The 24,000-nt window shown below is 45.1% G+C and overlaps 2 protein-coding genes across 2 annotated transcripts in view; one reads left to right on the forward strand and one right to left on the reverse strand.

The window, feature by feature from the left end:
• asap3 (ArfGAP with SH3 domain, ankyrin repeat and PH domain 3) overlaps positions 1-11,181 on the forward strand; it is a 20,269-nt gene extending 9,088 nt beyond the window's left edge. The window contains exons 6-18 of the mRNA XM_080011987.1: positions 1,437-1,603; positions 1,950-2,083; positions 2,328-2,419; positions 2,541-2,721; positions 3,914-3,999; positions 4,241-4,356; positions 4,949-5,016; positions 5,558-5,665; positions 6,259-6,484; positions 7,247-7,577; positions 8,322-8,541; positions 8,708-8,839; positions 9,276-11,181. Of these exons, the coding sequence (XP_079868113.1) occupies positions 1,437-1,603; positions 1,950-2,083; positions 2,328-2,419; positions 2,541-2,721; positions 3,914-3,999; positions 4,241-4,356; positions 4,949-5,016; positions 5,558-5,665; positions 6,259-6,484; positions 7,247-7,577; positions 8,322-8,541; positions 8,708-8,839; positions 9,276-9,350 (1,936 nt within the window). The 3' untranslated portion in view covers positions 9,351-11,181. The remainder of the gene's footprint in view (positions 1-1,436; positions 1,604-1,949; positions 2,084-2,327; positions 2,420-2,540; positions 2,722-3,913; positions 4,000-4,240; positions 4,357-4,948; positions 5,017-5,557; positions 5,666-6,258; positions 6,485-7,246; positions 7,578-8,321; positions 8,542-8,707; positions 8,840-9,275) is intronic.
• A 6,373-nt stretch (positions 11,182-17,554) lies between these two features.
• Positions 17,555-18,487, reverse strand: LOC307238835 (uncharacterized protein; the record flags this gene model as incomplete). The annotated part of the gene is made up of 1 exon (XM_080011988.1): positions 17,555-18,487. One exon carries the CDS (start codon positions 18,485-18,487, stop codon positions 17,555-17,557), a length of 933 nt encoding a protein of 310 aa, XP_079868114.1.
• Positions 18,488-24,000: the final 5,513 nt, after the last annotated feature.

A 24,000-nucleotide genomic window follows, 5' to 3' on the forward strand; every position in this document is an offset into this window, starting at 1 on the left:
ATGAGGAGGATAAAAGAGTGCATGGTGAGTCAGTGCTGGAAAAAAATCATAGAGATGGAGAGAGAGAGAACAAAAGATGGAGAAAGGGGGGGGGGGGGGAGAACACAAAGAAAAGAAGAAAAAGTCCAAACCATCCCCTCGGAGGCCCCAGTCCAGCTGGTGTTGGGTGGGTCCGCTCTCTCGGCCACAGCGCTGAGCAAGGGGGAAGCGTGTGTGTCTCTGCGCTTGTCTTTGGCGTGTGTATGTGTGTGTGTACATAAAGGGGTCTGTGTGTGCGCGTGTGTGTGTGTGTGCGCACGTGCATTAGGGTGTGTGTGTGTGTGCACATGCATAAAGGGGTGTGTGTGTGTGTGTGTGTGTGTGTGTGTGTGTGTGTGTGTGTGTGTGTGTGTGTGTGTGTGTGTGTGTGTGTGTGTGTGTGTGTGTGTGTGTGTGTGCGCGCACGTGCATAAGGGGTGTGTGTGTGTGTGTGAGTGTGCGTGTGCGTACAGGGGTGTGTGTGTGCACGTGTGCGCGTCCCCCTACCCTGCTACGTGGGTGGGCCACGAGAGCGACCGTTTGATGTGATGGGATGTGATGTTCTGGATGGATGGTCAAAACAGAGCAGGGAGGATGCATTTGCAGAGTAGGGAGGGTGCAAGAGGCGAAATTTGGGTGGTGGAGCGCTTAGGTAATTGGGGGGGGGGGGGGGGGGGTTGAAAGTGTTGCAATCATGAGGAAGCATGAATGTCTTTCAGAGACGCCACCGTGGCTGTTTGCTTTTTTTTGTTTTTGTTCGTTTTTATACTCCGACGCAGTTTGTCATTTTGACATGACGTTACGTGTTGTTTGCACGGTTGCCTCACAAGCAAGAAGGTCTTGGGTTCGAATCCCGGCCCTCCCAGGTCCTTTCTGTGCATGCTCTCCCCGTGTTTGTGTTGGTTTCCACCCACCGTCTTATGTTGGGGGGGGTTTATACTCCTGTCGGTGCCCTTGAGCAAGGCACCGCACCTGCCCTAGGTAGGGGGTGGGTCAAATGCAGAGGATTAATTTCGTTGTAGCCTACTTGTACGACGACTAATAAAGATATTCTTCTTCGTCTATCTGCTAAATATTGCTCTGCGACCTGTGCTCACCCATGACACCCCTTGCCGCGTGGCTCCGCAGAAAATGTTTACGTGGAGCTGAGGAGATGCATAAACAAAGTTCCCAATATTTATTGCAGTTTTTTTTTCTCATGAGCATCAACCCACAACTGCAGCTAATGAGTGAAACCAGCTGGATGAGTGCATGGGTGGAGCGAAAACGTGGATGGGTGGAGTGATAACATAGCCGGACTTTCAGTTCCGGACTTTATTGGGCAGCACTGACCCCCTTTCATTTTAATTTTATTCTACTGCATGTAATAATATCCATCCATCTATCCATTTACACATGAACTCTGTGTGTGTGTGCAGCTGGGTGTCAGTGCTGCAGAACAGCAAGGAGGAGGCTCTGAACACGGCGCTGGGTGGAGACCAGCTCCACCTCCAGGACAGCGGGCTGCAGGAACTCTCTCGGTCTGTCATCGCAGAACTACGTCACATGCCCGGAAACGAGGCCTGCGCCGACTGTGGCGCGCCAGGTCGGACAGTCCCACGTTTAAGGGTTTATTATTATTGTTATTATTGTTCATTTTATTATTTTTCATTCAGTTCATTTTGTTCTTTTCATTTTTGCTGTATGTTTTGGTGTTTCGTCACTTTTAAAAATCATTTCATCAATTACCGAATGTGGAGAAATTTAATCTAATATTGCTTCGTTGTTAACAGTGAATTGATTTTGCTCCAAATAGAGTCAAACTGTATCAAAAACACATCACATACAGTAAATCTCAACAAATTCGGGGATGTATCGGTGGAAAATCCGGCTTTCAAAACCATCCACATTTCCTAAATTTCTTCCTTGGCCGTTCCACCTCTCCCTCACAGACCCCACGTGGCTCTCCACCAATCTGGGCATCCTCACCTGTATAGAATGTTCGGGGATCCACAGGGAGCTGGGCGTCCACTTCTCCAGGATCCAGTCCCTCACGCTGGACGTCCTCAGCACCTCGGAGCTCCTGGTACTCCACAGCAAATAGAAAAACAAAAAGACAAAAATAAATACAATTATAAAACACTTAATAGTAATGAAATAAATAAATAAAAATGAATAAAAAATGTAATATAAATACATACAAAATACCAAAATATCCTTTTTGTTTATTTTTATTCTTTATCATCATATCATCATCCCAAAATAATGTGATATTGTATATAGATATCAGGAGTCGTATATATTTATATTCATTTTGTGTCCTCCTTCAGCTGGCAGTCAGTATCGGCAACACGCAGTTCAACGACGTCATGGAGGCGGGGCTTCCCAACGACTCCGTCAAGCCCTTCCCACAAAGTGACATGTGAGTTCATCAACGGGTTCGAAAAAGATGACAATGGCACCTGGTCACCTCAAAGTCAGAAAATTGAACACGTTTCTTTTTTTTGTCTTATTTTTTTTTTTTTTTCCTCTGCGAACATCAGGAACGCCCGGAAGGAGTACATCGTGGCGAAGTACGCGGAGCGGCGGTACGTGGTGCGGAGGGAGGAGGCGGATCCGGGCCGCGTGCACGCCGCCGTGCGGAGCCGTGACCTCACTTCCCTCCTGCAGCTCTACGCCCAGGGAGAGGATCTGGCCAAACCCCTTAAAACCTCTGACGGACAGGTACATTAAACGTGATTTACGCCCACCGGGCCTTCATTTTTCCCCCCGCAGCCCCTAATAAATCCACTGAACTGAAATGTCCGGACCCTCCTAGAAGGAATGATGGATCTTCGAGTGCGTGGTTCTCAACGTAGGGTCCGGGGCCCCCCGGGGGGTCCTACAAGCGGTCCAAGGGAGTCCCCAATAAAATGATTTAATAGTTAAACGTCAGCATTATTTAATTTGCAAGATGTTAGAGAACGTACTATATGATGACTGTTTTCATCCTAATTTCACTGTTTTGTCCCTGACTATATGGAAGTTTGGCACTAAATCGTATCTTAACAGATTGGGATCCCAGTTTAGCGTATTCAATATCTTGTCAAATATTCTCTAAACTAGATTTACTAAATGTTAGAACTAGAGATTCTCTAAACTAAAACAAACTTTTTACTTTTGGGGGGACCTTTGGAGGGTTGCATTGATACTGTAATACAGTAAAATAAAGAGTCCAATCCGTTAGGAGGTTAGAAGCATCACGTCTCGTGTCTAAAACTGTATTTAAAAGGTCGATTGAAAGTCTTCCCGTATTCAAATTAGAGGCTTCACTACTTTGCCATTTCCCTGGCTTCTAATCTGACCTCGTCTTTCCTCCTCCATTCATCTCGTTTCCACCCCCACTCCTTCGTCACAGGCCGCACTTCCTTTCCTCCACGCCTCTTCTTTTTTCCTTAATCAGATTCTGCCTTTTGTTTTGCTGCTCGGGGAGTGTGAGCGCCTGTGTAACACTGCTGACATCAGCCTGTGTGTGTGTGTGTGTGTGTGTGTGTGTGTGTGTGTGTGTGTGTGTGTGTGTGTGTGTGTGTGTGTGTGTGTGTGTGTGTGTGTGTGTGTGTGTGTGTGTGTGTGTGTGTGGGGGGGGGGGCGGGACGTATTATTTCAGCTTTTGGGTCAGAGCTCGTGTCTCTTGAGAGTATGAGGCGATTCATTGGACTACTCTTTCACTTCATTCTCTCTCTCACTTTCGATGAACCTTTTCATGTAAGATGTGAATTAAAATGTTATTTTTATATACTTTTTAAGCAAATAAGTGGATAACTAACACCGCAAACTCCGCCCAAACGTTCTCAAACGTCCTCATGTGGACTTGCCACTTTCGGCACTCTTCAAACTTTGACTTCATTTGACCTTATTGTGTTCGGTCTCCCTTCAGGACGTCAGAGAGACGGCTCTTCACCTCGCTGTGCGTCTGGAGGAGAAGAGCTCTCTGGCTCTGGTGGATTTCCTCGTCCAGAACAGGTCGGACACTGAGCCGTAGTCAGTCGTGATTAAAATCAGTAATCAATAATCAACCTTTCACAGTACATTTCACACCAGCTATCGTAGATTTGACAAAAGGGATGTAGGCTTGCTTCTGGTGTCTTATGATAACAAAACGTGTGTGTGTGTGTGTGTGTGTGTGTGTGTGTGTGTGTGTGTGTGTGTGTGTGTGTGTGTGTGTGTGTGTGTGTGTGTGTGTGTGTGTGTTTACATCCAACAGCAACTGTTTGGAGAAGAGGACCGCGGAGGGAAACACGGCTCTGCACTACAGTGTCCTGCACCACAAGCCTGAGTCACTCAAGCTGCTTCTCAAAGGAAAAGCTGCTCTACACACAGGTACATAGATAGAGGGATACTTTATTCATTCCTGGAGGGAAAGGCAATAATAATGTAATATAATAAACATAGAGAAAATTTGGCAATATGCAATAAATCTCGAAATGAACAAACAATCAAGAAAGAAAAAGAATAAAGTAAACGATAAACAGAAATGTTTGCCATGATACAATACACCTAAAAATGAACAATAACAATAAACCTAAAAAATAAACAATAAACTATAAATAAAGAAAAATAATAAAATCAATAATAAACAGAAAAGTTTGCCGTTATACAATACACGTAAAAACGATCAATAAAAAATTACAATTAACCTTAAAAATAAACAAGAACAATTAGTCTGTGTACAATAAACCTAAAAAATAAGAATAAACAATCAAGAAAGAAAAAATAAAATAAACAGAAAAGTTTGCCGTTATACAATACACTTAGAAATGAATATTAAACAAAATTAACAATTAACCTTAAAAATAAACAAGAAGAAGTAGTCTGTATACAATGAACCTTTAAAAAATGAACCATAAACAATACACCTGTATCAATATTTCACATTCAGCAATAATGACATTTGACATAATTTCTGTTCCAGTGAACATGTCGGGGGAGACGGCTCTGGACGTCGCTCGGAGGCTGCAGCACTCTCAATGCGTCGAGCTGGTGAGCGAATCATTCATTGATCCATTAATACATTCATTCATTCATTCATTCATTCATTCATTCATTCATTAGTTCGTTCATTCACGAAGCACATTCATTTGCGAGGCATTTGTGTCCAACGGGGAGAATCAGGTTGCAACATGAAAACACCCTCCAAGAAGGTTCAAGTCCCAGGCCTGGAAACAGTACCTTGAAATAACTTCCTTCCAATGTCAGAACCCATATCCTCATCAGCTCCCGACGCGTATCACTGGTTTTATTTTCTTACCGGCCTCCTGCCGCCTTGAGCAATATCCTGTTTTATTGTGTACTTTCATGCAAATGGCGCAGCGCTGTCTGAGTTCCAAAAAGTTGGAGACGGCCGATACGAAAGGCAAAGCTGCATTGCGCCCAACGTCTGCATTTGATGCCGATGCTTATTATCGCTGCTTCGGGAAAGAAAATAAGTGTGTGTCACACGATATGTGCATAATATTTCTTAGAGATAGAAATTGACACAATTCTAAGAGTGCACGCGTCTCTGTTTCTCTTTTTGGTTTAGTTGGAACTGGCGCAGAGTGGGAAGTTCAACTCCCAGATCCACGTGGAGTTTATTTGGGAGACGCATTCCCAGGAGCTGTACGACAGCGAGGACGACCTGGATGAAAGGGTAAAGCCGATTCCTGTACAAACGGGAGCAGTAAATAAGAGACGGAAGATCGAAATGTTCAGAAACATTTTGGTTGTCGCGCTTTTGATCAGGAGTTCTGAAACTTGGCTTTTGAACATATATATATATATATATATAGATATATATATATATTTTTTATTCAAGATCCTTGAACTGAATATTTCTGAATATAAATCTCTATGAATGACACCATTTTATTGGACCAGGGGGTTGTGTTTGGGGTCCTGTACAAATGGGCACAACGTTAAAACACAGAAATTAAATCACAACAAACGAACAGTAGCATCGGACTTTCATCACATGAAAGCAACTACAAAAGTGTGACGTTGTGATTGTCTCTGCATGAAACCTATTGTGTTTGGGGAAAGGGAGCCTTCAACACGCTTATAATTAATGGCTGCAATGTCAGGTTCTAGATGCTGCAATGTCAGCGTCTGCCAGTAGATGACAGTGTTGAGTCTGCAGTTTGGCCATCCCTCACAGAAACCCCCGGCTACCTTTGGCGGAAGTAAAGAGTTCTAGAAGAGTAAGAAAATAGAATGGGATTCAAACAGAACTTGAACCTCCTCCAGGTGAGCCCGTTACCCCGGAGCCACCGCTCTCCTAATCCGGCAAACGGGGGCGTGGGAGCCTCGTCGGCCCGCTGGAGCGTGGCCAATGGCGCAAACGCCAACACGGGCAGCAGACCCTGTCAGACGTACGAGAACCTGGACTTCCTGTACAGGAACCCGCCCGCCAACAGCGCCCCCCCTGGCGGCTCCATACCACCGCCGCTGCCCGCCAAGTCCATCCAGAGAGGTGAGATACGTGCTGGTCCTCCTGCAGAATGGCTGAGGTCAACCTTTTGGGTCATGGGACATTTCATTTCCAAGACTAATTTATTTATATGTTATTTATATGTTTCTAATCAAAAGATGAGTTAAATAGGTTTGAATTTTATCACAATTTCTATATAATACATTTGGAGCTCCCTCATGTTCTATGATTTAACAGATTTAATATAATGCAATGCTTAAATTCACATGAAACAGTTTCCTAATATGGGATGTGGAAAATCCACACTTTTAGCAACAAGAAAGTACAGTTTGATTCCTATTTGCCTCCATTGTTGCTTATTACCGTTTTCACTCATTAACACATACTGGTGAACATACGTACATAGTGGCGCTGGCTTCAAAATATTAAGAAATGAGAAAAAGAAAATAAGAGCGATTGGTCCCTTTCCAATTGCTGTTGCCGGGAGAATTTTGGGGTGCGACAAAAAATGTTGATAGTCCCCGTCTTAGATCCTCTGTTCTTTTCCTTCCTAACACAACTCATTGAGATACAAGCAAGGACATCTTGTAATTGCATCTCACAATGTTCCCCTTGAATACTGATTATTGATCTTTCGATAATAGATTGACATTCTGTGAACAGCCGGGCTCTCATTGATATCCTGTTTTTTTTTAATCTTGTATTCTCTGAACACATGAGGAAGTGTCCCCTAAAAAGGAGACATAATGTTCTACACCCAAAATTCTCCTTCAGTCTCTTATCCCTTGTCTCGCCACAACGCAGGTCGCTCCGATCCCCAGATCTCCGTCACGCCCCAGGAGGTTCACCCCATCCCCAGGCGCTGCTCCAACCCCGCTCCCCACCACTCCTCCAGTCCTCAGATCAGAGCCAGCGGGCCCTTCCTCAGCAGCGACAGCCAGGGCCAGGGGGGCAGACCCCCGAGGTCTCCCCAGGGACACGGCGCAGCCCACAAGGGGCAGCGGCAGGCCCTGTCCTGGGACGGACATCCTGGGTCTGGGTCCAGTTCTGGGTCTGGGTCTGGGTCTGGTTCTGGTTCTGGGTCCCAGAGCAGCATCACGTCACTGTCGCCCCAGAATCACATCGGCCCCGTCAGGTGAGACGACACAGACACACGTCGAGACACCAATAAATCAGTTCTATTCAATGTTAAGCCTGTACGTTTATATTTGCGTTTACTATCACATCTGCATAATTGCACCATATTGCACATTACACATGTATAGCACTACACACAAAAACTGTTGATAACACCCCCTACTCTGTGGACGAAAAATAAAAAATATTATCACTCCATTGCACACTGTACATAGTATTCTTTGTATATTTTGCTTATATTTTTTCTTATTATATATATATGATTTTGCTTTATTGTGTGCGTATATTTGTGTATGTATTTTCTGATTTCGATTTAGTTTAGTTTTTTCTTCAATGCTTTGTTTTTCACAGTATTTGGTGTTTGCCCTCTTATAATTGCACTGCACTGTACTCTTATGACTACATGTGACAATTTATGAATCCTATCTTGAACCTTGACAGCTATTGAAGCGCCGTTGTCAACACGGTAACCATAGATTTGCTAAACAGCGCCCTCTACTGGAGCTTTGAAGGTGGCAGTTGTTTTTTTAGTGTAAAATATTGTATGGCTTGAGAGAATAGAGTATAATTCTGGTGTGAGGCTTGACATCTATTGTGAGGGTCATTTCTGGGTCCAACATGAGGCGGGTAACACCAGTAAGCAGCAAGCCCCAAATTTGGGAAAAAAAAAGTTTCCAGCGTAGATCACCAGGTTCACCTCTTTTCGAAATAACATCATCGTCGCTCCTCCTCTTGTTTGTAGTTCGGAGAAGACCACCTCGTACCGTCGGACGAGCAGCGGAGCGGGCGGTCAGGGGAAGTGCGGCCTGGCGTCGCCCAGCGGCGTGGGCAGCCAGGAGGAGCTGTACTGCAGCCTGGTGGGAGGGAGCGGCCACAGCCCGGTCCTGTCCCCGGGTCCCGGCTCGGCCCAGAGCCCCTCGCCCGTCTTCGTACCGACACAACGGCAACGCAGGAACGCCATGGTAGAAAAAACACTTCTGTTTGCTTGGCTTCTATCAATCTCATATGGCAATACATGTGTTTTGTTCTGCAGTCCAGACTGACACAAGTTTGTGAGACTTGACGGTCAATATGAACCCTGTGGCGTGTTCAGAGGAATATGTTGTGTGTGTTTTTTTTATTCCCCAGGTTTCTGGCAGCAGACCCCGTCAGAGGCGAGTCAAAGCCCTGGTTGACTGCAGAGCGGTCAGCTCCGAGCAGCTCGCCTTCTTCAAAGATGAGGTCATTGTGGTCACTGCCACTGATGACCCCCACTGGTGGGTGAGTGCAACTACAACTCATTATTATTATTATTATTATTATTATTATTATATTGGTGTTGTTATTATTATTATGATGATGATGATGATGATGAGTAGTATTAGTAGTATTGTTTGTATTATTATTATATTATTGGTAGAATTACTGTAATTATATCTTGACTTGCACTGTATTTGCTTGACCTGAATCTCCCCCTAGGGTTTAATAAAGTATTATCTTATGTCATTATTATTTTCATAATTATAATATAAATATATATATATTTATATATATTTTTTTTTTTTTATTATAATTAATATCGTACATTCTGAATCTTGACTAGATTTTGAGATTTTGAGAATTTATTGTTATTTAATGTTTATGGACAGGAAAAAACATTTTTTTTGTAACATTTCCATCACTGAAGAGTTTTTATTTTATTTCCATCATCCTACAGGTTGGTCACATAGAGGGTGCCTCGTCTAGAAGTGGGACCTTCCCCGTCAACTACGTGCACAAACTGGGAGACTGAGAAGACAGAACACCCACAGATTTCATGACGTATACGTAGTAGAAGAATTTACTCAAACCCCATGTGCGGAGGAAACCCCACATCGTATATTTTTATGTCTATATGACTGCCTTATGGACGTGGTGGTGCAACGTGCTAAAGTCTTATCAGCTCCTCCGAGAGTCACTTTCACCAGGAAACGGGTGGAGCTCGAAGCCCCTCAAAACTTTATGAAGCTCGAAGGGCTTTCCCACGATGATTCTTCTGACCACCACTCCCCAACGCTCGCTCTGTTTGTACACGGGTGAAAAAACATTGTTCACCGGGCACAGCAGAATTTTCCCCCCAAAAATGTAAAAAGTGTAATTAGTTGAAAGTCCACTTGGCAATGAAAGTGAGTGGTGACGAATTAGCCAAAGTGATCCTGGATCGGGATCCTGTTTCCAAAGGCACTCGACTGAGGAGTCATCGAGGAGTCTCACAAAAAGCTCAAGGACGACTGTAACGTCCGTGTTCCCCACGTCGAGTGGAAACCGGAGCCTCCCCCTTTCGACCCCGGCGTGCCGAGACCCTGGAGCCAGAAGCAGGAAGACGACCGGGACCAGGGGTTAATTCCTTGATTCCGGGCCGGTGTCTCCCGTTACCCTCCCTGGGACTCCGCCGGGACCGGGTGGCCGTGCGCACCACCACACCTCCGAAATTCCAGCCCCGTCATTTAACCTCGATTCCGGGCAGGCGTCCAGGACTGACTGGTGCCTGGGCGGAGGGGTTTTCAGATCCGGTTTCTCTCTTTTGGCTCCAGGACTCTTGCCTCTAGAGAATATAGAGTCTGTGTTGGAATTGGGCACCGTCTCCTTTCTGTAGCACTTAAAAAAAAAAAAAAAAAAGGCTTGTTAGTATTAGTGATGTTCACGGCAAACACAAAGCTACACGGAATTGTATGCGCATATATTTTTCAGACTAGATGTAAACCTTGCACACATGCACACATTTCTTTTCCCCCACGTCTTCCAGGATTTAGGAGCACTGCATTCTGTGATCAATTAAAGCTATGTTCGCTGCACTTTGTTGGTATCATACTCGTAAAAACTTACACGATGTACTGTAACATATACTGTAATATTCTAAAATTCACACTCTGCCATCCTGTACATACTCCTTCTTAAAACCCGCCGCCCTTGTACATATTTTCTCCTTTTTCTAAATTGTTTTGTTTTGCCAGCGCGATGATGTCATCGCTGCAGACGGTGTTACTGTAAAGTTCCCATGCATAAACTGACGCATTTGGTCTCGTGCGTTCATGTTTTCATATTATATTTTCAGTCTAAATGCTCCTCCGGGAGAAAGAGAGGCCAGTTTTGTGTTTTAGGGATTTTTTTGTTCTGGAATGTTTTTTTGTTATTTGGAGGATAATGGAAAACAATCATTGAATTGGAGTCATTGGAGCAACTAACAAAAAAATGCTTTCGATTTGGTGAATCTATGTATTTTTTTATGTTTCGCGACTTAAAATGTGCACCCGAATTTTTCAATTTTAGGCTGAGAAAACCCAAAGATTATAGGTTGTCCAAATTGAAACATTTTTACGAGTTGTTCGGATGACTAAGATATACACATTTACATACACACAAACACACAATGCACAAATTAAATCACTTTACTCACTGTTTTAACAAATTTAGCAACAAAAAAAAATAAATCCACGCAACATATTCCGTTTCTCAAAGTCACACTTAAGCATTAAAACAAGTATCAAAGGAGTATTCACACTCGTGTAAGAAGCATCATACACACTTCGAATTAAGTAAGAACGTGCTTACAATTTTGCATAATAAAGAACTATTATTTCTAAGTGTTGTTGTTTATACTGAGTCGTCTAACATGTAAATGTGATCCCTGTGTACGTGACCCGGCCTGAACGATCACGTCCAGCATCTGCAGCTCACCGGCCTCGCAGTGTTCTAATGCACCAAGCCCTCTCTGACAGCAGCAGGAACCGTTTAAATATTTAATGAATTTGGCAACACATCCCCCCCCCCTCTGCCCAGAAACACAGGCTTTTACTAACTCCTACACAGCAGCTCAAATCATGAAGTAATAATCATAAAACAATATAGATATAATTTTAATTTATCATTCTTTTCATCCTGTTTGCCATCAATTCATTTGTTTATTGCAATACATTTGAATTGGATAATTATTGGATTATTTCTCTTTCACTCCCACCCAGCGCTCCGCAGGGGGGTGGGGGGGGGGGGATGTGCAGGTGTAATTCACAGCCTGCTCGCCCACCAGCCACAAATTTGAATCATGCAAATTTTCCTCCAATGCGGTTTATTTTAAATGTGGGTCTTTCGTGAAGTTAATCCACTGAACCGTGAAGACGTTAACCGCACGTCTTAGTCACTCGTTCTGTCTTCACGTCCTCACCAGTGACTCATGAATGTGCAGCTGAAGGAGGAAGTGGAGGAGAGAAGAATACAATTCATTTTGGGAGTTTGACACTCCTCCTCCTAAGCTCCTGTAATTCAAACCCCGTTAATCAAATGCAACGTACGGCAAATTCCCCAATTGGATTTATGTTGTAATAGGTAGCATTTGTGATGGACGGTAGTACTTGTTTCTCAGTACACGCACCCCTCCTCCAACCCACTCCATCTCCATTCTGTTCAGTTTCCATTGTTCATCCAAGGTGATGTCACTGCAGTCTCTTACACAACACCCGTTCACATACATCCCCTGATGTGTACGTGAACATACAGTATATATAACATATACTGTATATATATATATACACAACATATATATATATATATAAATATATATATACATATAGAAAATCTGTTGATGTAATTCTGCTAAAGGAATCGTGTGTGTGTGTGTGTGTGTGTGTGTGTGCGTACGTGCGTGTGTTTTAAGCCCTAGCAGTAAAACTCACTAATACGCCTCCGTCCATGTTCACTCATCTCCACGTTCTGCACGGTGCTAATCCCTCGTACGGAGACTGGAGCCCGTGTTAATATGAGGATTTGTATGATTTATTTATTCTTTATTTTATTTATTATTATTTTTTTTTTTTGCATCCTGAGAGAGAGAGAGAGAGAGAGAGAGAGAGAGAGAGAGAGAGAGAGAGAGAGAGAAGAGAAGGTATAAGTGATATGTTTTTTTGGGGGGTTTTTTTGTTTTGTTTTTTTTTGCGCACGGGCCGTCCAAAAATAAATTAAATCTAAATTGAGGCATGTCCCCACTTTCATCGTCAGACTAATGTCGCCGCACAAATCCTGACTCTCAATAATGGAAACTTGAAAGGGGGGGGATTTAATTCTATCTATCTGCTCTTAACACGCGGTTATCTAACCTTTGTGAAGCCAGATCGTGCCAGGGGATGAGCAGATATGCGTGAAGAGAGGATTGATAGGGGCAAGTATGAAGGGATGAAGGCAAAATACAGTGTATACACATGAAATAATGCTGCGTTTCATTATCATACACTGGAATGTCTGTTTTGTTGGCAATAAAATGTGTAACAGATTGTTTAAACACATCTCATAAACCTATTCCCAATAGTAATGCCTGTACACTTTAGACACGGCTGCAGGAATCCATTTCCCGCCGCGATTCCTTTTTACACTTTAATTCTGAAGATCTGCATCATGCACCCTGGCCTCGCTGTTTGAAATCATTTGGCTGGAATTGTGGGACTCGTAGTGAAATCCGCCCAACACGGACCATCTGATGGATTACCACTTTAAAACTGACATGACGGATGGATTACCACTTTAAAACTGACATGACAATTGACTGACCTCTTTAAGACCTTTGTTCTTACGTATTTATGCATCCCCATTGGGGAGCTTAAAATGTTCATTATGTGTTTAAGTGTGTGAATGCAGTCATACGTCTTTGTGTGTTTACATGTCAGCGTCCCGGTGCCTCAGCAGTCAGTACTGCAGCCTCACAGCAAGACGGTTGCGGGTTTGAACTGCACTGGGGTGTTGCTGTGTGGAAAGAGCACGTTCATGTAGTGAGCTATCATAAAAGCGATATTTGATAATAAAAAGTAATATAATATAATCTAATATAATGTCATAATAGGCAGAGTTTGCACATGTTGCTTGATTCGTGTCCTGCGGCATCACGTCACACTGAGTGTTTTTTGTGGCTTTTCTGTTTTTTGGGGGTTTTTTCTGCTCAGAATCTGCTGCAAGGTGACTCACTCCTCTACCTCCACCTTCCACCTCTCTACCTCCACCCTCCCCCTCCTCCTGCTCAAAAGGAGGACGGTGTCGTGTCTTACCACTCGAGGGTGAGATGCACCTGAGATCACTGACGAACGTCACAAGATGCTGCTTTTTCAATGAGGCCCACATTTAGAGAGGAGGCAAAAAGGCATTTTTCCCCCCTCTGCATGATCAGACTTCCTGTTCTGCTTTCATGATTTGTTCCCCCCCAAAAATATTCAAAAATAGAAACGACCAAAACCAAATATAATTGATGGCAGATTTAACAAAAAGCTTTCCAACCCTTTGAGTCAGTTATACACTTTATTTCGTTCGAATTTAGCTTTACAAAATATTTCAAATATTCAAGTTAAAATGTTGCCCAAAACAGGAACGGTTGTCGTACATTTCAGTGCTCAAATCAAAGCATACGTACAAGGATCCTTGGAGTAAAGTCTTACATTTGCACATAAATCAAACATTCTTTGTTTCGCTGTGTGGTGAAGAGCAAAACTTCAAAGAAAGCAACATTACAGTTTTACACAGGGTTAAGGTCAGTTCAGCATTTTCTCCATAATTTTTGAACCAAGGAACGAACTCAAAAGTATTTTTTTTTAGTTTGAGATTAAAAAGTGAAAATTTAAAACTCTGACGCTGGTTATGAAGGTTAACAGTTGAATTTGACCTTGATCTTAAGTCTATAATAATAATAATAATAATAATAATAATAATAATAATAATAAGGAACTCCTGTCCACAAAACAATATCAGTATTAAGTAATTAATTCAGGTGATAACCACCTAACAATATGCTTAGTTCTGAAACATTAATATTACTCATACAGCACACATCACAAAAAAACAAACATAATATAATACATAAAATACATTTAAAAGATAAAGAATCGTGGTAAAAATTGGCTTGATCCTGTGCTTTGTGTCCGTAAAGGGCTGAGTGTGTTCCTTTTTTAATTCAGGGTAATCCTTCCATAGTGCTTTACTTATTTTGGGTTTAGGGTCAGCTCAAATCTCTGTAATTTTTCAAGTATCATGTTTTTTCACCGGCCGTGTCCACGGGGTTTTGGCCGCGCTTTGCACACCAGCGGATTCAGCAGATTTCCGTGGGTTATATTGTAAGGTTTTGTTTTTTTCCCCACACAATACAGAAACAGAAACACTTCACCAATAACGTTACATTCATTCTGCAAGTGGGCCCAGAGATCTTTGGGAGATATAGAGTCTTAGAAAAACAAAACAAAATGTGCAGAGTCGACTTTCTTTCCTTTCCAGATGATGGTGATCTTGACTTTACCATTATTGCCATCATTAGAATTAAACAACATTATCATTACCGCAATTGGTTGCCAATGCACAGAAATTGCATAAGGCAACGTGAATAAAATGTACAGTAGATTTAATTATTACAGCTTTATGAATCTTGGCTATATTGGTATAGATGTAGTGAAAAAGCTGTGTTTTTTTTGATGGATCCTCTTGAATGTTTATACAAAGTCAACATTCAATATTAAAGCCATCATTGCTATTTGAAGCCTATTTATTGTAAATACTGAAGTCAAATGGACTTCATTGGCTTAAACGCTAAGAAAAAGTCATTTCACTGAGGAAAGATGTATTTTATATCACCTCGTATCGCTGTCTGAAACCAAAAAGAGCATCCTAGATAAGCCCGAACAAAACTTTGAAGCCCTTGTACTCAAACCACTAACAGTGGTAAAGCTAAACCAGGGATCCTCCATCAGCTTTTTTACTTTACTACACTGAAAACAAAGAAAAAAAACTTGGATTGGAGTCATTGGATCAAGGACAAAAAAATATATATTTTTTTTCCAAAACTAACTTTTTTTTTAGGCGCTCTTCTAATTAAAACTGAGAAATTAAGATAGACATTTTAAGTTGGGAAAAGTGAAAAAATAAAATACATAGGTTTAACAAAATTAAAGTTTTTTTTATTGATCCAATAACTCAGTCCAATAAAATGTTGTTTTTCCAGCGTAATGATGGATGGCTCAATTCAGTATATATATATATATATATATATATATATATATATATATATATATATATATATATATATATATTTATATATTGTATGTGTATATACAGTATATAGATATATATATACTGACGGGGACTAACCCTCAGGCAGACGTTGAGCTTCCCGTATGATGACGTGAACACATGTTCAATTTAATTTGGCTGTTTTAGAGGAAGAGGAAAAGAATACAAAACATTTCCCTTGGATAATGACCAGACGCTGCAGATATGTGAGCGCTCTCACATTGCTTCGTACGGTTTGTAATTGATGCTGCGCTCCCTCCGCGTGGTGTACTATAACCTTCAATTGCCCAAAATAGATACCGCTGGTGCATTGGCTGTACTTTTCCATAATTGAGAAATGGGTTAATGATGGGAAGGAAAAAATAAAAATAAAAAATAAAAAAAAGACAAGAAATAGGGCAAAAGCGGTCGCAGGAGGGCAATCTATATATGTTAAAGAGGTCACCTACATGCCACCCGGAGCGCTGAAGGTGAAGCCTCGCAAGATGGATGACGGCTGCTTAATGACGACTTACATTATTAAAAGGTGGGCTAATGGCAGAAAGACACCCTGGATGATCCTCTAGACTCCAGTGGGACCTGTGGCGGCGTGTATGGTGAAAACCATTGGAAAAACGTTGATGTGATGACCCGGCATCGTTCCTTCTTTAAACAGCGTCATACATGTACATCACCACATCGGGAAGTTAATGGCAGATCAAGGCGGTCAACTTTTCCACCCCCCCCCCCCCCCGGCGATGCACGGCCTTTAGCGACTCCCAAACTCCGCCAATAGCAGCCGCGTTCGAACGGGCTTCTACTGCATCGCAGATTTTATTATTTCCACAGAAACCCGCCTTAGATGCCGTTCGAGTAAACGCAGCAGATCACGGAACACAGGGAAACAGTGTTGGAACGGTGGAAGAGATGAGAGGAGGGGGGGGGGTTGCCAAGCAACTGAAAAAAAAAAAAAAAAGGCCACAGGTGGAAAGCATCCCGGCATGAACTCCTCCCTCCTCGGGTCCCTCCCGGCACCTCCTCCGCTGGGAGGGGTGACGGAGGAGCGACGGAGGAGTGCCGCGAGACCCAGCGGGGATTCGGCGCAAACCGCTGAAAAACAAAGCGAGTCGGACGGGACGGACGGTCTCAGAGAAGCCAAGGCACATTTGTCCCATTTGACGTTTCGTTGTCACCTTAATCACCCCCGCGCTCCCTCTCTCTCCCTCTCTCTCTCTCTCCCCCCCTCTCTCCCTCTCCCTCTCCCGTCCTCCCTCTCTACCCCTCTCTCTTTGCCCTTTCTCCGTCCCCTTGGGTTTATGTAACAATGCAGCAAACCTCGTGTTGCTCCTCTTTGCTCTCGTAGAGGAGGGTTGTTCAATACATTCGTTCCTCTTCTTTCCTCTTTCCTTCTTTCCTTCCTTCCTGCTGTCTCCCCGGCTTGTCCTTGTGTAAATCTACCAACGTCTAGGTGACCCCCCTCCCACGCCTGGGCTCCTCGCTCTTTTACGCGTGGTTTCGGGAGGATTTCTTGGGACTGCGTTAACTCCTCGTATCACCGTTCGTCCTTCACGTGAAAGGTCGCGACGTTGAGCGTCGGGCGCCAACCTACTGTAAATCGCGAAATCGACGGGGAGTGTCTCCACCCCCTTCCCTTAGGCTGCCTATGAGGACACAACGGTATGGCGCACGGGCGGCGTATGAACAGCTTGTTGGTTTTCTAGCCGTTCTTTTTAAGCCTGCGTGCTGAGCAGGCAGCTCCTATCTAGCAGTACAGGTGGTTGTAGGCACTCTAGAGACCCCGAGGACCAGCCCCGGAAAGAACACGAGAGCAGGAAGGTGGAGAAACAGCCGTGTCAGCGAGTGAAAACCAAACAATAACAAAGGTCCGGGCTCCCCCTCGTACATAAAGCGCATCAGACGCGAGGGAAAGCTCGGCGAAAAATGCGACTATTTCAGCTTGACGGGCCACGGAAGGCACGTCCGCAGGCCCAGCATGGACGAGAAGACGATGGTGGGCCGATGCTTCTTGAACCTCAGGCCTTTCTTCAGCCGCTGGCTGTTCTCCGCCACGTACAGCTCCCCCTGCTGGGCGCCGCCGGAGATGCGCGACACCAGCTCCCCGTGGACCACCACCTCCTGCTCGGAGCGCACGAACACCCCTCTCAGCTCCTCCAGCCTGCGCTCCATCTCGTGGATGACCCGCTGGCGCTCCTCCACCTCCAGGAGGCGCCGCCGGGCCGCCTGGAACTCCATGCTGGAGCTCGGGGTGACGAGCTTGGAGGACGGAGCCGTGGCCGAGGCCGAGCGGGGCTCGGACCTCGCCGCCAGGGCCCCCGTCACCCTTTTGAAGTCCCCCATGGAGATGGAGCGCCTGGTGGCCGGAGAGGCCAGCGCCAGGAGAGCCGAGGCCGACGCGGACGGCGGAAGAGGAGGGATGGAGGACGGCGACAAAGGAGAAGCAGAAGCACAGGGCGGTTGGATGTCGGGGTGCGGGTCGGCGTTCCTAATGGACGCCCATATCTCCCCTACGGCTTCCTCATCAGACACCTCTGAGGGTCTTCGTCGTCCCTCCATGGCCATTGTGGGTCCCGTCTGACTCATCCCAAGTTCGCCGCCTTCTTTTTCTTCCGGCGTTATTGCTGCTGTCGGTGTTTTCCACCGGCTTCCCGTGTCGGAGAGCGGAGCGGAGCCAGGCGGAGAACAAGCAGAGTCATATGTGCAGCGATGCAGCCTGGGAAGCGTTCCATTCATTAATAAGAGATCTGAGCCCGGCTGCTGCCGCTGCTGCTCCGGGTGCCGGGGAGGAGCCTGCCGCCAGCTCATTGGCTGCTCCGCTCGTGACGGCTGACCGCTCTGCTGCTGATGCTGGCAGGCTGTCATGTCCTCCGCCTCGGTGTTTTACTCCATCCCCGTGCTTTGGAGATCTGCCTCCGTCAGCACCGTTTGTGTTTTCCCTCTGTGAAATGTCAGAAGCCGGAGCCAGAGAAGGAGAATGGGATGCTCCTTCCTCTCGCCCTCTCTGTCCGTCCGTCTCCTTCCTTCCCTTCTTCCTCTTCTTCTCTCAGTTTGTGCCGTCTGAGCCTCTCATACCCCCCTTCTCACCAGCTGGTATCTCCCTGTCTCACTCAGCTTGTTGCCCGTAGCAACACAGTCTTGACATCAGATGGCGAGCGCACAAGGGAGGGGTGGCGCTCCGGTTTATGCTTCACCTTCCCGCTCGCTGTTAGTGCTCTTCCTGTCAACCTTGTAAATATCGACAGCCCATCACTGCCCTCCTGCTCCTGTTCTCACATGACGAGGAGATATTTGCGTCAACACATGCAGAAATGTACAGGAAACCAGGAAGACGGGTTCTCACACATAGAGTCAGTCCAGTTTATTCACTTTGTGAGCAATGAAACTACAGGGCAATAAAAACAATAATATCTTCAAGCAATACCCGAAAATTAAAACACGGAGACTTGGAGTTCTTAGCAATGCCGCTATTGGGGTTAAACTCGAAGGAACTTTTATTTTATTTAAATGGATCATTTAAACGGGGTGGGACAGTTTGGTGGAAAAGGCCAGATTGAGACGGTTTGGACACACGTGTGTAGGGGAGTTGAGAGTTACATTGGGAGAAGGATGTCGAGGATGGAGCTGCCAGGCAAGAGGAAAAGAGGAAGGCCAACGGATGTGGTGAGGGAGGACATGCAGGCGGTTGGTGTCAGGGAGGAAGATGCGCCGAACAGAAGGTGTTGGAGGCAGATGATCTGCCGTGGCGAAGAAAAAGAAGATTCCGAGAAGCCCATTCCCTGGTTTCATGCATGCCCGAAACGTGTAGCTTGGTGTATTTCTATCCTGTGTACTCGCCCTTTAAGAAACAACTACAGGGAACAAATTCCCGTGTTCCATGATTTTAATTATATATTTTTTTGTCAAATGGATGCAGTGCTTATCCAGGTTTGCAAATAGGTTTGAAAATGTGCAATAAAAAGGCCTTTCTTTCTAATCTTGAAAATTTAACGGGGATTAACTTTTTAATTACAAATTTTAAAGGGCACACTTCACACCTAGTCAATCCTGTGATCACCGGGGTGTGACGTTTCAGAGCGTTTCACCTAAATTAAAGCCCTTGAAACCCTGTGCCTAAATGTGTCGCCCTGCCAACGAAGGTGGTGAAGTAAACCCTGTTACAGCACCTATAGACCCAGTATAGTTATACACCTAAAAAGTATAGGAGACAAAAAAGCGGCATCACCATCCACGGAAAAACCTACATTTCAGGCTTTAAAATCGATGGCGCTCTGATGAATGCGGCTGCTCTGTTCATCCCGCAGACTCGTCCGGTTTCAGCGGTAATGACTTTCAGGACATCGCCTGCCGCTCTGGACAATACCCCCCCCCCATTACTGGCTCACATTACCGTCTCTGTCGAGACACAAATGGACTGGTGCTGTGATGATGTGAATATAAATCCACCGGCTGTGTCTGTCAATGCACCTGTGCGTACGCGCACGTGGGTAACACACACACACACACACACACATTATGTAAGGGATGATGCTCTGCTGGTGTATTTTGAATCCTAAGTGGTAATGTTTTGACTAAGTGCTGTGAAAGCCTTCGAACCTCAAGTGAATAAACCAGTCAAGCTCTTAGAGGAGGACAGGGGTGTGTGTGTGTGTGTGTGTCTATGTGTGTGTGTGTGTGTGTGCGTGTGCGTGTGTGTGTGAGCGTGTGCGTGTGCGTGTATGCATGTACACTCATCCCCCCTGCTTTCAGCCCTTGATGGGCGTTGCATGAGCAAGAGCATTGACTGTTCTAGCTCTGCTTTTAGCGTTCGCTGATCTTCCAAGAAAAGAGAGAACATTCCCAGGACCAGACAGCGGGAGCGAGGGAGGGGGAAATGGAAAACAGCGAGAGATCCTGGAGGAAAGGAACAAATATGGATGCGCTGTAATCCTCTGCCTCAGGACGAATGGTCAAAAGGCCTCTGTGTCTGTAAGCAGATTCGAATTACAAGGCGCTGTCGGGACGAAGATACTGGAGACAGAGACCAGAGTGAAATATATACATAGGTGTGTGGCTTAATATGAAGATAAACTGAAGTGAACCCCCGTCCACCGATCCATGACATCCAAACCAACAGGAAACAGTACGTCATGGTGGGAGCCCACATTTGAGACCCCCGCTTCCTCAACACCGGCGCCCCACAGGGCTCTGCTCTCACTCCCCTGCGCTTCTCATTTTACACTTGAACGACGGTTCTTAGAACTTCTTCTCAAGAAGTCAAGTTTTTGAAGTTTGTTCAGTTCGGTTTGGTAGACAAATCTGTAACTGTGAATACTGCGCCTCTTATCTAGCTGCAAATATCCTTAAAGTGGTTTTACAGAGTGTCTCCAGTTGAGCAATTTCTCACAGATCGTTAGTGAATTGAAGATTTGTGGGATTAAGAGAAGTGGTTTGAACAGTCCATTTTTCGTCATGACGCCCGATTTTTGGAGAATCCCTCGGTTGTGCAATCGCTCCGCTTTGAGAAAAAAAACACGTTTCCTTTTAATTTGCTTTAAACTAATCCTGTGCGTTCGAGCACAGGGGGATTGCAGCATCCCCCTTGGCAAGCAACTTGAGGAGCGGACGTAAGCCCGCGTTCAAGTGCAGGGAAGGTCTGATCCTGCAAAAAGTTAATGACGGTATCTTAACGCAATAAGATGCATTACAGTGATACATTGACTTGTTCCGCTCAGATTTCATCATCTGTGACCTCTCTGCGTCCATTTCCTCCATCCATCTGCCCTGTTTCCAGCTGTAACAGTGATGGATGTTTGCTCTGTATCTGTGATTCTGCATCCTCTGTTCCAGATTACTTTAATCTGTGTGTGTGTGTGTGTGTGTGTGTGTGTGTGAGTGCGCGTGTGTACGTGCGTGCGCGCGTGCCTGCCAGTAGAATAGCGCGGGAGCAACACGGAAGTGCCCGTAGGGAGGGCACTGACTCTGCAGTAGCTGTGCTCGGATTACATCGGTGTTACTATGGAGTCTGTCATGGAGAGGAAAGGGCTCAGCTGCATGTGCCACGCAGCCGCCAAATATTACGCAGATAAACGGGAAGACGCTGAAGCTCAGCACAAAAGAGTCTCTTAAAAGTGACCGATCTCAAGTCGATCATCGTTTGGGGTCTTTGTCTGGGTGGCGCGCGGTGGGACATTCGCCGGTAGAGTTTGCATGTACTGTAGGTTAGGCTGTATGGATAGGATATGTGGCCTGGCATCCTATTTAGGGAGCCTTACCTCCACTACTGCAACACCCTTGATGAATCCTTATCTTATCTTACGGCCATAGGCAGCTGGGGCACAGTGCAACCCTGGCCAAAAAAAAAAAAAAAGATAGGTAAAGGAAATTGATAGTGCAGGGTTTAGGTCGAATTCAGTTTATTCATTTATGAGTCAAAAATCATACTTTTCTCCCGGGAATGATATGACATGACGTTTATTTTCGAGACGTTTCGTCTATGTTTGGATCCACGCACTTGTCATTGAAAAGCGGTGAAAAGTGCTGTCGGGCGAATGTACTGGAACACGGTGCTGCACGTTCCTTACCGGGTGCATACCACATCCCCTATCGGAACGGAGTAATAAATCATATACCTTACGTTGCCAGATGACAGATTTGCATGCTGCATAATTCTCCGCCTGTACTGTACGTTCCTTTACTGTACGATCGTGTTTGTGTGGAACACCGTTCTGCGGACACAAAATCAAGGTCACGCTCTCATAAATTCCTCATTGCGCTAGTTATGTTTTTTTTTTGTCAAGGCTTTTCGGCGTGGCTATTCTTGTAGACGTCTGCGGATATGAATCACCTTCTCCCCTGGTCACCCATGCATGCAGGCGCGTGCATGGGTGACCCACACACCCACACACACAGCAGAATAGCCAAAGAAATCTCCTGAGAAAAGGCAGCAGAGCATTTCCAGTAGAAAGAGGTTGTAAATTAGAGAGGGAGGCAGTGAGGGAGGGATGGTCAACCATGATGCTTCTCCCTCTAGTGTAGTGAAGCACTGGCATGCAATCAATATTGCAACCCCCCCCCCCGACCCCCACCACCACCACCACCTCTGTCTGACTCAGACTCTGCATGTCCATGTGGATGTTTGAAAAGGCAGAAGGTCATTTTCACTGCAGCGTACGTCCGTCGTCAGTGCCGGGCTTGGAAGCCGCCGCCACAGAGCGCACACGTGCGTCTCGGGACATGGATAAGTCACCGCCGAGTCACCGTCCTGCAAGTGGGAGACCTGCAGGACGATGAGCTCCACGCCCGGGCGGGAGGTATGATTTTTAAGGCGCCATCTCCTGCAACGGGTAATGTGAAGGGAAGAACAGAGACACCATTTCATGCAAAGTGAGGAAGGTTGTTTTGATGTGCGCGCACTGAACACGGGAAGATCCGTCGGAGGAGACACCAGGAGAGGACTCGGCAGCAGATGGAGAGGAGGCGAAGGAGACATCATTCGCGTTCCGTCTGGTGCACGGTTTGGTGCCGGTGCAAGAGAGTGGCCGATGCGGGGGACATCAAACGGAAAGACGCCCATCAAGTGGCACAGTGGGTGATTTATTTATTTTCTCTACATTTCCTATCAGGATCCTTGACATAACGGACCTGAATACTTGCTCTTCAGGGGCTGGAGGCTGTACCAGCTTTCAACGCAGGGGGGAAAAAAAGGCATCAGTCCATTTGCACGCACACACCCTTCACAACTACAGGGAACTTAGACTAATCCAGTTTGCCTGACTTACATGTGTTCGGAGACAGGAGGAAGCCCAAATCCGCAGGAATGCATGGAAAACATGCAATATCCACAGAGTGGACTCTAACCTAAGTTTGTTGTTGGGCTGAGATATTTATGTGCTATATTTTTAATAATTTTATCAGTAGCCGCTTTGAACAATAGAGGTACAACTACTAAAGTAGCTCTCTTCAGTGTAGAATGCAGGTGAAGAAGCCATTGGATGGAGTAGCAGATTCTACCACAAATGAAAAGTCTGGAACTCAAGGTCCCCCTAGTGGCCTCATACAGTACTACAACATGAGTTCGATGCCTGATTTGATGTGTTTTCTTTTGTATTTGTATCGAATGAGACACCATGACACACTTTTTATAGGCCAACAAGGGGCTCCTAGTGGCTATAATAAAACCTGCTGTGCGATATCGGTCACAAAGGCATGGAAAACAAGCACATGTCCTCATAGCAACAGGATTTTTATTTCAATATTTGTAAGATATAAAAATCTTCATCTTTATGATACAATACATTTTTTTTTTCCTTCCCCGTTGGTGTGCATTTAACTGCGGGTTAAAACGGTAGACCGTCGCAACCCAACAATAATGACATCGTTCCCTTGATCATTCCCTT

The sequence above is a fragment of the Zeus faber genome (assembly GCF_960531495.2).
Source record: "Zeus faber genome assembly, chromosome: 13".
In the NCBI taxonomy this organism is placed as follows: Eukaryota; Metazoa; Chordata; class Actinopteri; order Zeiformes; family Zeidae; genus Zeus; species Zeus faber.